The following is a 14,133-nucleotide window of genomic DNA, read 5'->3' as shown; positions in this document are numbered from 1 at the left end:
CAGGGGAAAAAAAGGAACATTTGAACAAATCCGAACTTTATTTAAAAACCAAGAAAAGTAACATTGCAACAAATCATGCTACACACCACTCCCTGTAAACACTTTTTTTTTAATGAGTTTTAAGCACAGGGGAAAAAAAACGAACATTTGAAAAAAGAGAAAAGTAACATTGCAACAATTCACATTACGAACTGAAAAATTAACTTTTGAAAAATCCGAAATACAAAAACCATAAACCACCAAAAAAACTAACCTTTCATGAGTCGAGTTCTGGCATGAACTGGGTGGAGAGGAGGTTACAATTTTGAGGGAGAGTCCGACTCCGCGATGGAGGGATGTTTTCCTTCAGGTGTTTTCTCTGTTGTGATTTCTTGGGTTTCTGGTGTTTTTAGCTGTTTAGCTGGTGGATCAGTGTGATCAGTTTTTCACAAATTCTTTCGCAGCTTAAGCATCAGAACTAGCTGCCTCTCCATGCCTTACCACACTATGAATGCCGCTTCTTTTGCAAAACTTTTCAAACCATCCTCTACCGGCTTTAAATTTCTCACTTTCGGCAGTCGTAGAAAGATAGTTTTGCAGCAAATCGCCATGAATCTTCCTGGCTTTCTCGCATAACATCGCCTCACTTACGCTATCCCCTACAAGTTGCTTCTTGTTCAGCCACACTAGCAACAGTTTTTCCACCTCTTCCAGCACTTGAGGCCTCTGCCTGGTTAACGCTGTAACTCCTTTTGCAACATCAGCTGCTTTAATAGATTCTTTCTGCTTTTTTTCTTTCTTGTACTCGGCGGCAAGATCAGTAACACGAACGCCACACTCAAACTTTTCAATAATTTCTTTCTTTACTTCAATTTCAATTTTCTTCAAAACTTTCTTCTCACCACTCTTCACTTGCTTAGAAGCCATGGTTAACTGCAAAAGCACACAAAATACTGTAGAGCACAAAGAGATCACAGGTAAAGCACGCATGTCTGACTGAGAACAATGAACAGGCAGCGGCTCAACACGTGCTTAAATACAGTAATTGGCGCGTACGAACTGGAAGGGAAATGGAATAGAGCACAAAGAGTTCACAGCGAAAGCACGCACACACGCGCAAGCACGCACATCTGACTGAGAACAATGCAACACGTGCGGAAATCATCGGCGCGCACAAACCGAAAGGGAAACTGGCTTGTTCGTATACCGAGTGTGTGGTCGTGAACCGAGGCAAAAGTTTGGCGAACTTGTAAACCGAGTTGCGTGTACTGAGACGTTCGTGAACCGAGGTTCCACTGTATCCAATATATTTTTCTGTTACAAAATATCAAAGCCCTTAATAGTGCCTAATATCATATACATTGTCAAGAGCTGCCCACCAGATAAGATGGTATGGGCAATATACAAAAAGTGTTGCCCACAAATGATGACTGGAAAGAGTACTTAACTGACAGCCAGGGCATGTTAGGACCACTGACTAAATATGCCATGCAGCTCTGAATGCTGCCCTGAAAGTAAATCATCTGGAGGCAGAGTAAGAGAGATAGTATTGCTTGCTGGGAGTAGTTCTGTAGTATCCTTGGGTAATACTAGATGGCTGGCAACTCAGCTTGTGATTGATCGTCTGAGGGAGAGGGAGTGAGGCCAGAAGGATGAGCAGGACACCAACACAAGCTCTGTGCCTGCTGGGATCAGAGGAAGACCACCTGATATACTGTAGGTGGAGGCCTGTCACCACAAAGTGGCAGTAGGTATCCTGGAAACTGCCTTGGAGGCTTTGTGTTTGTTGTCCAAGTCTGGTCTTAGTTTTTCAGTGAACATAAGAGCTATCTCAGCCCCAAAAATGTTTTGTAGTTGGGTTCTGGATATTATTCTTCGTTGACTCACATGATTATACTAAATTTATAGCTGATTAAAGCACCTCTCTATTAATAGAATATTTCATTTAGAATCTTAACATAAGTAAGACAGGAGATTCCCTTTTAGCAAAGAAGGAAGGAAGGAAGCCAAAGAAAGAGAAACTGAAGATGAGTGGAGAAGCCAGTCTACTTATATATGTAGTATTAGAAGATGGTGAATTGAGAGGCCACCATACATGACCGGACAGGCCCAAAAGACTATTAAAGCTGGACACCACTTTACAGCTAATATTTTTTTCTGCCTTATTCTCTTCTTTTTATCGTTTGATTACCAATATTTTTTTTAGTATAGTGTTCAATGTTTGTGTGTATTTTATTAATTTATTCTCATGTCTTAAAAATAAGCATAAGTGTAAAATGTATCCAACTGTGCCTCACATTTAAATTTTTGTGGTTTAATAAGGCTTTCATAAACAGGCTCAACATTTTAATTAGTTAATTTTGTTTTGCAGCTTTTGTTATAGGAGTCTTTAGATACGTTCAAGTGAAGCCTAAAATCATTAAACCGTGGATCAACATTTCCAGCCTTACTGCTTTCAGCCTGTTCTGCATTGGAGTGTCATTAATAGGCAATTTTCAGGTAATGCTTGGTATATGCTTACAATGAAGTTTGCTATGTCACACTCAACTTGAAATATAATTATATATGCAGTGCCAATTATAACATTTTCGCTCTGTGAAGTTTACATATTTCATTTTCATACAACTTAGAAATTATAGTGGTTTTAATTTGTCTTTTTTGACACTGATCAACAGACATTGCCCTTTAATGTCAAACTGAAAACAGATCTCTGCACAGCAATAAAGTAAAAATAAATATTGAACACCAAACAATTCATTGTATAAGTATTTTTCTTCTTCATGTTAGTATTCAGCAGAGGCAGCTTTGGCAGCTTTGACAGTCTTGATCATCTGTGGACAGGTCTCTGTCAGCTTTGTATATTTGGATACTGTCATTTCCCCCCCAATTTTTTTTTTTTAAACTACTCAAGCCCTGTCATGTTGCACAAGGACTTTTAGTGTACAGCCTTCTTCAAGTCTGGCCACAAATTTCCAATGGGATTGAGATGTGGACACTGACTTAGCCACTCCAAGACATTAACATTGTTGTTTTTAAACCACTGCTGTGTATCTTTGCCTTTCTGCTTAGGGTTATTGTCTTTCTATAAAAAAAAATCTTCTCCCAAGTTTCTACTTGCAAACTGCACAAGTTTGTTTTCTGTATTTTGCTGCATTTTATTTGACCCTTACAGGTCCAGCTGAAGAGAAGCATCTCCACTACAATGCTTCACTGTGGGGATGGTACATTTTTGATAATATGCAATGTTTAGCTTACACCAAAAACACTATTTAGTCAGATCAGACCATACAACCTTCTAGCTGAACTCACAGTCTTCCTTGTTGCCTACTGGCAAACTCTACTCAAGATGGCATGTGTGTTTTTAACAGTGGTTTTCTCTTTGCTCCTCTCCTGTAAAGCTACCACTGGTGAACCACCCAGCCAACAGTTGTCTGCACAGTCTTTTCAAACTGAGGAACTGCAGCTTGTAACTCCTTCAAGGTTCTCATATGTCTCTTGGTGGCCTCCCTCACTATTCTTCTTCTTCGTGCATGACAATCCAGTTTTTGTGGATGGCCTACTCAATGTAGATTTATGGCCATACTCCGGCTATACTCTTTCCTTTCTGTAATGATTTGTTTAACTGGACAACATTGACTTCATCCATTGAGTTGTGCTTTTCAGTTATCATGGAGTGTTATTTTGTCTTCAATAGGTAGGTTAGGCCACCATTGTGACTCACCAAAAGTTGGACCTTCCAGATACAGGAGCATTTAAACTACAGTACAATCATCTGAAACCCCTTGACAGGTGAACTCAATCAAACTTATAATGTAACTTCTAAGACCAATTGGCTGTTCCAGTGGTGATTTAGGGTTGTTACATTACTGGGAATGAATATTAATATGATCTACTGTTTTGTGTTTTATATTTATAATTATTTTAGACCACTTTGCAGTGATCTTGTTTTGACCTTGACTTTGTCGACGTGTGTCACGGGAAACTGGAGTGGGTTCTGACCCAGAAACCTATAAAGGGAAACTGGGCATGTAGATGAAGGACCTACAGAAGAGAGCCAGGTTCAGAAGGGAACACATTAGGGACTTATTATGGGCTCCCGAGTAAGGGGACTGCTCACTCAAGTCCCACAAAGGAAAAACCCTTTGATAAAGATGGGAGTGCCCCGGGCTGCCAGGCAAAAAATATATTGGACTGGGAATTCAACCCAAAAAGATCCACTCAATAGCAGGCACATGAGCTGTGGAACAAGGTCAGGTGTTGGCTAAGGCCAAATAAAAGGAGTGCCCGACACATAGTTGATCGTGTAGCCTGTGCCTTGCTCGTGAACAAACTCCCTATGGAGATCACTCAGAAAGCCTGGGGACAAACATTTCACAATATGATCTTCTTAATCGGGATCATTGATCATCTTAGACCGGAAACCTACTTGGGGTATCTGGAATGGAACCCGTGTGAACCCCAACGAGTTTGTGTCTGCCTTGGAGTCCCAGTTTCAATTTGCAGAGCTAACTCCAGGAAAACCTGGTGCACAGCAGCATGCTCTGCGAGGTGACGGGGGTCTGTGGAGAGATGCGGAAGGGGGGGCAGTGTGCTTTTGCTAATCCCCTGACCTGTTTGCATATGGGAGAAGCACTATTTAATGGCCACAAGGTTGCCTCTTTATTTCGATTCCAGCAGTAACATTTCCATTGTTGCTTTCCATCTAGTATTGTTGTGGCAATGGCTCAAAGTCAATACCAGTCTAACCTGTATTTACGGGGATGTCCGATCATATGAGTCCAACGCCTGCTACATCTGCCAGGACAGAGTTTTGAGGAAAATGGTGGTGGCTGTCCTCAAAGATCCTCCCTTCCCCGTGATTTTAGGTAGAGACTGGTCAGACAAAAACCATGATATAACACTCGCTAATCCCACAAAAACACTAGGTCTTGTCATGGACGCCAAAACAGAATCCTGAGCCACCTCCACGCTATGTTTACAGTTGGAAGAGACTCAGGATTCAGCCTCTAACGATGACGTTGGAAATGGCTGGGCCATCGTAGCGCAACACAACATCTTCAAGTGCTGCTCCAGCTAAGAATGAAACCACTCCCATTGAGTTTGAAACTGATCCTCTCACCCGTCTGTAATTTCAGTTTAGGCAGATCCCAGCTTCATTTGAAAGGGAGCAATGAAATGATGACTCTCTTAAATTTGCAAAAAAAATGCAGTGGTCTTAATAGATGGCCAACACGGAATACATCCCATGCCACAAGGTCCCCACTTTGTTTTAAATAATGACCATTTGTATCAGATGGCGGAATATGAGGGGGAGGTGAGGTCCCTACTGTTAGTCCCACGGATTTACCGGTGACAAGTCTGTAAACTGGCTCACACCCACCTCCTGTGAGCCTATCTGGACCCTGAAAAAACATTAGAGCAGATCAAGATTTTTTTGGCCAGAGATTAATGAGGAGGTCTGCTGCTTTTGTATGTCCTGTCTGGAATGCAAATTGCGGCAGATTCCTAGGAGGAACCTTGCTCCTTTGAACACTTCGAGCGAATCGAGGTTGACCTGGTGGAATCCCTAGAGCCCTCAGCCAGAGGTCATAAATACATAATGGTACTGGAAGATTATGCCACTCAGTATCCTGAAGCTGTTCCCTTGCGCTCAGCAACGTCCAAGGCTATCGCACGGGAATTGGTAGAGGTCTTTGCATGAGTCGGCATCCCAAAAGAATGCCTGAAGGATCAAAGGACGTCTTTTTCCCCTGAGACGTTCAGGGAGACCGCTAAGTTACTGAAAATAAAACATTTAAAAACCTCGGTATATCATCCTCAAACCGATCGTCTAGTCAAGAGGTTTAATCAAACTCTCAAACAGATGCTACACAAGGTAGTCAATGAGGATGGAACTGGGATCAGCTCCTCCCCCTCGTCCTTTTTGCAGATTGGGAAGTCCCACAAGCCTCCACGGGGTTCTCACCCTTTGAATTATTTTTATGGACGACAACCCCTGGGTATATTGGATATACCTTTCCCTCTGTAAATATACTTGAATATATCGCACAATTATGCGATAGATTTGGTAAAATTAGGTCAATCTTAAAATTTCACATGGAAGAAAGTGCAAGCAGCCCAGGCTCGTTGTTACAACCGTGGTATGTCCCTTCGGGAGTTTTGCCCAAGGGATTGAGTCATGGTATTGGTTCCTAAGTCGCACTCCAAATTACTGGCGCATTGGCAAGGTCCATATGAAGGACAGGAAGGGTCTGGGCGATTATTTAGTTATACGACCTAATTGTTGACCCAGAGAGTGCATTTATCATGTCAAATTGCTGAAACTGTGGAAGGAAAGGAATCCTGAACCCTCTTCCAGACACCCCTGCTCACTCTTCGCTCCGAAATTGAAAATTAACTTTAATGATAATTTGACTCGCCTGCAGTGACAGAAGCTTGAAGCAGTTATCCTGTCTGTCCTGGAGGTAGTGAATGAAAAGCCCGGACGAATCTAGTTGGTTGCGCATGACATCGTGACGAAACTAGGGGTTATAGTCAGCAAACTCCCATATCGGATTCCCAATGCAAAAATTGCAGAATTGGAGCTGGAGATCAAATGAATGCTGGACCTATGTGTGATAGAGGAGAGTTATAGGAGAGTGGATAGGACATGCCAAATTTTTGACTACTCTTGATATGACAGGGGTACTGGCAGGTTCCCTTAACGTATTCCGCAAAGGAAAAAACAGCATTTAGCACCCCTAGCGGACATTGGCAGTATTGTGTACTTCCATTCGCATTACATGGGGCTCCAGCTATCTTCCAACATCTGGTGGACAAAGTGTTCCGCCCCCATAATTAATATAGTGCTGCCTACTTGGATGACATTGTCATCTATTCCAGCACCTGGAAGGAACACCTACAGCAGATTAAGGCTGTATTACGGGCACTAGCAAAAGCCGGTCTTCGTATTAATCCGAACAAATGCTACTTTGGATTGCTCAAAGCCAAATATTTAGGTTACCTAGTAGGCCAAGGTATAGTCAAACCACAATGCTTTAAAATAGATGCCATAAAAATAGATGCCATAGTGAATTGGCCCTGCCCAATAGCCAAGAGGCAGGTACAGGCCTTTCTCGGCTTAGCAGGCTACTATCCCCAGTTTTCCGAGAGAGCAACACCCTTGACAAATCTTAGAAGGAAGGGGAAACCTAATCACGTGGTATAGGGTGATACTACAGACGCTGCATTTAGTGACCTTCAGCAGGCCCTTACATCAGCTCTTATTTTGAAAGCACCTAATTTTTCTTTGCCTTTCATCCTCCAGACGGACGCTTTGGACACAGGTCTTGGAGCCATGCTGAGCCAGAGCGTCAATGGAATAGAACACCCCATTATGTATCTGAGCCAGAAACTGTTGGACTGGGAGACCAGGTATGCGGCAGTGGAGCGGGAGGCTTTGGCGATTACTCAGCTGAGGTACTACCACTTGGGACATGAGTTCACCCTGGTGACGGACCATGCACCTTTACAGTGGATGGTGTTAAACACGGATTCGAATCCGCAAGTCACAAGGTGGTTTTTGGACCTTCAGCCTTACAATTTTTCGGTCGTTTATCATAGAGGTGTACTGCGAGCCAATGTTGATGCCCTTCCCTGGAGCCACAACTAGATGGACAGATACGCCCGACCCGATCGGTCTGGGCTGTTGTGGAGGAGGGGGCGTGTCACACATGTGCGAGTAGCAAGAAGTTGACTAGACCAAGTGGAGGTAATTACCCACCAGGCCAGGGGTGGCAGGGTGCACTAATCCTACTTCTGTTATCTCTACAGGCCAAATACGGGAAAAGCTACCAGATGCACCTTGAATGACATCACTTCTGTTTTCCGGCACCATGAATGATATCACTTCCGGTTTTCTGTCACCATAAATGACATCACTTCCAGTTCTGGCACCACAGACAACATCACTTCCGGTTTTGGCCTTTAAAGCCGCCATTATTTCAATATCCCGGCAGTTCAGTTCAGGACTCAATACCATGCACGAGTGCTTTTTCTAAATCCAGCTGCAGCCAGGGACAATATATGGGTGGCTGCCACAAATCTTTGTGTGTGTCGAGGCTGTTCATTTCACAATATATGTACAGTGTATATACACAACCCCAAATCCAAATCAGAAAAAGTTGGGGCAGTATGGAAAATGCAAATTAAAAAAAAAAACACAGTGATTGTTAAATTTACTTTGACTTTTATTTCATTGCATATAGTAAGTAAGTTTATTTCAGTTGCTAATATACATTCCTTTGTTTCAGGCCTAAAATTTGGGACGGTAAAGCATTCACCACCTCATACTGTCCCATTCCTTCTCACAACAAACACTTAAAACACCTTTTGGCACTGAGGATACCAAGCGATGAAGCGTTTCAGATGCAATTTTATTCACTCTTCCTGCAAACACGTCTTAAGGTGTACAACGGTATAAGGTCTTCGTTGTCGCATATTTTGTTTCAAAATTCTCCAGACATTCTCTTTTGGGGACAGATCAGTACTGCAGGCAGGCTAAGGCTAGTCCAGTACTCTTTCCCTCTTCTTCCACAGCCACGACTTTTTAATATGTGCAGAATGTGCTTTTGAATTGTCTTGTTAAAAAATGACTGGACGTCTCTGGAAAAGATGTTGTCTCGATGGCAGCATGTGTTGCTGTAAAATCTCAATGTACTTTTCTGCATTAATGCTGCCATCATAGAAGTATAAATTACCTTTGCCAAGGGCACTGACAAAACCTTCATACCATGACAGACCCTGGCTTTTGGGCTTGTTGCTGATAACAGCCTGGATGGTAATGTTTGGCTTTGGTCCGGAGTACACGGATTCCATTTCTTCCAAAAAAGATTTGAAATACTGATTTGTCTGACCACAATACACATTTCCACTGTGTGATGGTCCATTCTACAGTAGATGCCTCCGAGCCCATAGAACTTCCACCACTTCTGAACATGGCTAACATAAGGCTTCTTTTCTGCACAGTAAAGCTTTAAGTGACATTTGTGACTGTGACTCTGTATTGTAATGCTCGATAAAGGTTTGCCAAAGTAATCCCTTGTCCATGCGGTTATAGCGGCTATTGATGAGTGACAGTTTTTGATACAGTGCTGTCTGAAGGATTAGAGATCACAGGTGTGTTCACTTTAGGCTTTTGTTCTTGCCCTTTACTCAGTGAAATTCCTTCAGATTCCTTGAATCGTTTAATGATATTATGCACTGTAGACAGAGAAATATGCAAATCCTCTACAATCTTTATTTGAGGAATTGTTTTTAAACATTTCAGTGATTTTCTTATGCATTTGTTGTCAAACCTGTGGTCCCTTGCCCTTCTTTGCTTCTCAAAGGCTGTTTGTGGATACTGCTTTGTACCAAATCATGATTACAATCACCTGTTGAATTCACATCATTATTTGATTATTTGACTTCATTACTGGCATTAGTTTGCCCCATCCTAAGTTTTGTGGAATGTGTTGCAGGCCTGAAATTCAAGAATGGATGTCTGTTAACAAATGAAATGAAGATGACCTGAAAAAAACATGAAATAATTTGTGTTTATACTGTCTGCAATGAAATAGGAATTTTTTCTGATTTGGGATTGTGTGTGTGTGTATATATATCTGTATATATGTGTGTGTATGTATGTATGTATATATATATATATATATATATATATATATATATATATATATATATATATATATATATATATACATACACACACGACTGTACAGTACAGGCTCTGAGGAAGTATACATATGGGCATGAAATACTTTTGGTAATTCCTCAGAGCCTGTACTGTACAGTCCTGGGACATGATTTAATCCTAAGTCTTCTTTTCATTTCCATGTTTGCTCCATAATTTTTGTGTTTTATCTTGGAGCTACAGTTTCCACTGAGTATTGCGGTTTTCTGCGGCTAAGATTAACAGCACCTCCAAATTGTCTTTATTTGGATGTGAGTGGACCCGCAATGACCTAGTGGTCTGTCTTGTGTTTCCTACTCTATACCTGGAGGTAGCCAGTCCCCCTATGACTGTGTATTGATTAATTAATAAATTATTTTATTTCTTGGATGCTGTGAGAAATGATACATGGGAGGTACTAATTAAGAAACCCTTTATATATAACTAACTGCACTTGTCTAATACGGGTTGTAATCCAAGTAATCAGTGTAGACTTTAGTGTTAACATTTGTAGTCTCTTGGAATGTGTCTTGTGATGCATGTAGTAATAAAATGCATTGCTTCATTACTCCAACAGATGCCCCTTTCACAGAATTAACAATAATAAAATGCATTGCTGCAAATGTTTGTGATGCACCATCTGTTGGAATGACAAATGCAATGCGTATGTCTCTGTTGTATGCCATTTAGTATGAGACTCGTTAAAGCAGAGTTGATGGTTTTGATGTGCCATCTGTTATAATGACGGAAACATACCAACCGAACGGATACAAAGACACTTCTCTTTTTATTAAGATGGATAATTCTACATACTGCAAACTGAAGATTCAATGTTTTCATAATATTTAAAACATATTTAAAAATTAAGCAGGGTAAAAGCATTTAGTTACTCAAAGATTGTTTTATTTTAGCACTTTTTTCACTAAATGTAAAATGGAGCAAAAAACCCACTGACAGCTGCTCAGCAATGGATGAGCAGTGACAGTACAGTAGTGGAAATTGTATCCGTATTTTGTTTCTGTTCAGTATTCATCCTCTGACAGATGCGGCTGTCTAGGCACAGAAAAATCAATATGTGCAAATGTAATGATTTTTTTTCTATTTGCTTGGTGAAACCAGTCGGAGATAATAAATGTGTTACATGGTTGTATTATTTATCTGGGACTGTCAAGCAAACATATAAAATAGCCAGCATCCTAGAGCAGCTCACCACTGCTGTAAAATAGTAAAAGGAAACTGTAAGATTATACTGTACAGCAGTATTTGATGGGTGGAAGGTAGACTGAATTATGTTGAATTTCATGAGATTTGTAGAAGTTTCTTTTAAAAAGTAAAATATACACAGGCAAACCTACATCCATTGTGCTGTTACGTTTAAAATAATTATGCTCGAAAACAGTTTAAATGCTTCTGGAAATATTCAATGCACAGACGGACACAAAGATGAATGGACCTGGTGATAGCATAAGCTTGTATTTTGAATGTTCATACTTAAGACTTGTTTTAGTACTAATAAAAAGAAAAAATGAAGGAATCCCTAATGAGCGCTCCTCAGTGAATGTTAAATGGTTTCTTTAAATGCTTCAGTATTCCTTGCATGTTTTTGAAAGAATAAGTTGTAATATTGTTTCATATCTTTCACAAAAGTATTTACTTCTTTAGATCGCCCCTCATAGTCCTTCAGTACAGGCCAAGATTTATGAATTACTCTCTTTGTCAAAGAATAATGTAGCTGCATTTAATGGTTAGGTTAGGAAGTGGAAAGGTGAAAAGTAATTACCGATGATAATTTACAAATGTTCTTACTCTTAAGTATTCTGCATTCACTCACATGCTCTTTTTTATTGGTATGCACAAAGTACTCTTGTTTTTTCCTTGTGGTGCAAAGAACCCTAAATTGCAGTAAATCACTCCTACCCAATGCAGCTTGAGAGGGAAATGCTGGATTAAAAGAAGCTAAACGTAATTGATGGAAATTTGTGGTTGAAAGGCAAACATGCCCACCATCACACCACCATGATAACGTCCACAGTGCTGTTTCATGATCACAATGTTGTGTTTCTTTCCACAAACTCCAGCCACGGCCCAGTGGAAATTTAGATGTCAACAGCCTGACTTATGGTGAGAAGTCTGTGGCTTAAAAAACAAAGCTGTGCACCAGATAGATAGATACTTTATTAATCCCAAGGGGAAATTCACATACTCTAGCAGCATACTGATAAAAACAATATTAATTAAAGAGTGATAAAAATGCAGGTATAACAGACAATAACTTTGTATAATGTTAACGTTTACCTCCCCGGGTGGAATTAAAGAGTCGCATAGTGTGGGGAGGAACGATCTCCTCAGTCTGTCAGTGGAGCAGGACAGTGACAGCAGTCTGTTGCTGAAGCTGCTCCTCTGTCTGGAGATGATCCTGTTCAGTGGATGCAGTGGATTCTCCATGATTGACAGGAGCCTGCTGAGCACCCGTCGCTCTGCCACAGATGTCAAACTGTCCAGCTCCATGCCTACAATTGAGCCTGCTTTCCTCACCAGTTTGTCCAGGCGTTAGGCGTCCTCCTTCTTTATGCCGCCTCCCCAGCACACCACCGTGTAGAAGAGGGCACTCGCCACAACCGCCGAACAGAGACTGTGCTTTTATATAACCAGAGATATTCTGAGAAAAAAATCTTAAAACATAAATGATTTGAAATGTTCATTTTTCAGCTTGATGGTGATGAAGAGGTACACAATTTTGGAACAGGAATGGCATTTGGATTTGGTACCTATCTTTGTTGGATCCAAACTCTAATTACCTTCCAAATCAATCTCAGAAGTGAAGGAAGAATCCTTGGATTCACACGGCTCACCCTGTCAGCTGCCATCACTTTTCTGATGGTTATATGTATCCTTTTTATAGCAGAGAAAGTTATGTCAGTAGAAATGCTGTCTATTCCAAAATATAAATAACAGCATGACATAATTCCATGAAATGTCTTTCTTCTTTGAAGTAAATTATAGTACTCTTGCTGTATTTTAGCATTTAAAAAAAGAAATGACATCTTTGTTTTCCATTGCCTCCTTGACACAGTCTGCTGCAGATTACATTTTCCTAAATTTAAATGCCATCATGCATGCTGCTCGTATACAGTGGAGTATGGTTATGCTCTTAATCACTTTTTTGGGGACATTCGCATGGGATTTCCGCTACCACAGATTTGAACTCCTTTGCACAGACACACAGGAGGCTATGCTGTGTTCACCGTTACCTGTTGAAATGTCAGAGCAGCAGGTGTGAAAACTTCATGAAAAAGGCGCTGGCATGTGCTATCCATTGGCTGCAGTAAACTGCTTATTTTCACACGTTAAATTCGACAAGAGTGACATGTTAACAGAAGAAATGAAAAATCTTGATTTGTTACGGATGCTGTAAATGAACCTTGGTTTGTATGAAAAATTCAGGTAACCTAACTTAATACTGAAATGTAACCAATGTTTGAAACGAGTAATATGTATGCACTGGCAAAGGTTTCTGTTGATTGTTGAGATGTCTGTAGAGTAAGGCTACGTCCACACTCCCACGTTTTCATTTTAAAAAATGATCTCTGTCTACACTGGCATTTCCTCATAGTTTACAAAAAGATCCCTGTCCATATTGAAATTCTCAAAAACACATATGACCCAGACCTTTGCAATACTGGGCTTGCACACATCAGCAGCAAACTCCGCAAAGGAAATGTGTAGAGAAAAATGCAGAGCCCTGTGAAAATCCGATTCCCATATGTTTTATGTGCTTTCAAAACTATTGAATAGCATGTTCCCAGCTAGCGCTGCTGCCTCGCAGTTAGGAGACCCGGGTTCGCTTCCCGGGTCCTCCCTGCATGGAGTTTGCATGTTCTCCCCATGTCTGCGTGGGTTTCCTCCTTGTGCTCCGGTTTCCTCCCACAGTCCAAAGACTTGCAGGTTGGGTGCATTGGCGATCCTAAATTGTCCCTAGTGTGTGCTTGGTGTGTGTGTGTGTGTGTGTGTGTGTGTGTGTGTGTGTGTGTGTGTGTGTGTGTGTGTGTGTCCTGCGGTGGGCTGGTGCCCTGTGTTGGCTGCGAATGGCTCCAGCAGACCCCCGTGACCCTGTAGTTAGGATATAGCGAGTTGGATAATTGATGGATGTTCACAGCATAGAACAAGAAAAGAAGTTCATTTAGAAGCTGCAGTGAATTGTCCCAGTGCCACAATAATGTGCTGATTACAGTTGAAGGCAACAGCTTTTAGAACAGTCATCTTGTTACTGAATTAAAAAAAAAAAAAAAAGCAAATGTTAAAGTGACACCTAAAGAAAGTATTTAGCTCTGTGTTCATTCATGAGATGATTGATTATAAGCAGCAGACCACAGCAATCAGAGTGCAACATTTGTAAAATTACCTCGACGGAGGAAATAAAGAAATGCGTGTGTGTCTTTCTGTCCTCT

The 14,133-nt window shown here is 41.0% G+C and overlaps 1 protein-coding gene across 4 annotated transcripts in view; it reads left to right on the top strand.

Moving 5' to 3' along the window:
• Positions 1-13,565, top strand: part of tmem150c (transmembrane protein 150C) — a 45,166-nt gene extending 31,601 nt beyond the window's left edge. For 3 of the 4 annotated variants that reach the window (XM_039758799.1, XM_039758798.1, XM_039758800.1), the window contains 3 exons: positions 2,351-2,478; positions 12,395-12,572; positions 12,769-13,565. In XM_039758799.1, the coding sequence (XP_039614733.1) occupies positions 2,351-2,478; positions 12,395-12,572; positions 12,769-12,965 (503 nt within the window). In that variant the 3' untranslated portion in view covers positions 12,966-13,565. Of the gene's footprint in view, positions 1-2,350; positions 2,479-7,285; positions 7,393-12,394; positions 12,573-12,768 lie in introns of those variants that run through there. The other variant, XM_039758801.1, reaches the window with a different exon arrangement.
• Positions 13,566-14,133: the final 568 nt, after the last annotated feature.

Source organism: Polypterus senegalus, chromosome 7 (assembly GCF_016835505.1).
Source record: "Polypterus senegalus isolate Bchr_013 chromosome 7, ASM1683550v1, whole genome shotgun sequence".
In the NCBI taxonomy this organism is placed as follows: domain Eukaryota; kingdom Metazoa; phylum Chordata; class Cladistia; order Polypteriformes; family Polypteridae; genus Polypterus; species Polypterus senegalus.
Note: the sequence above shows the minus strand (reverse complement) of the source record. Positions and strands in the feature narration are given on the sequence as shown.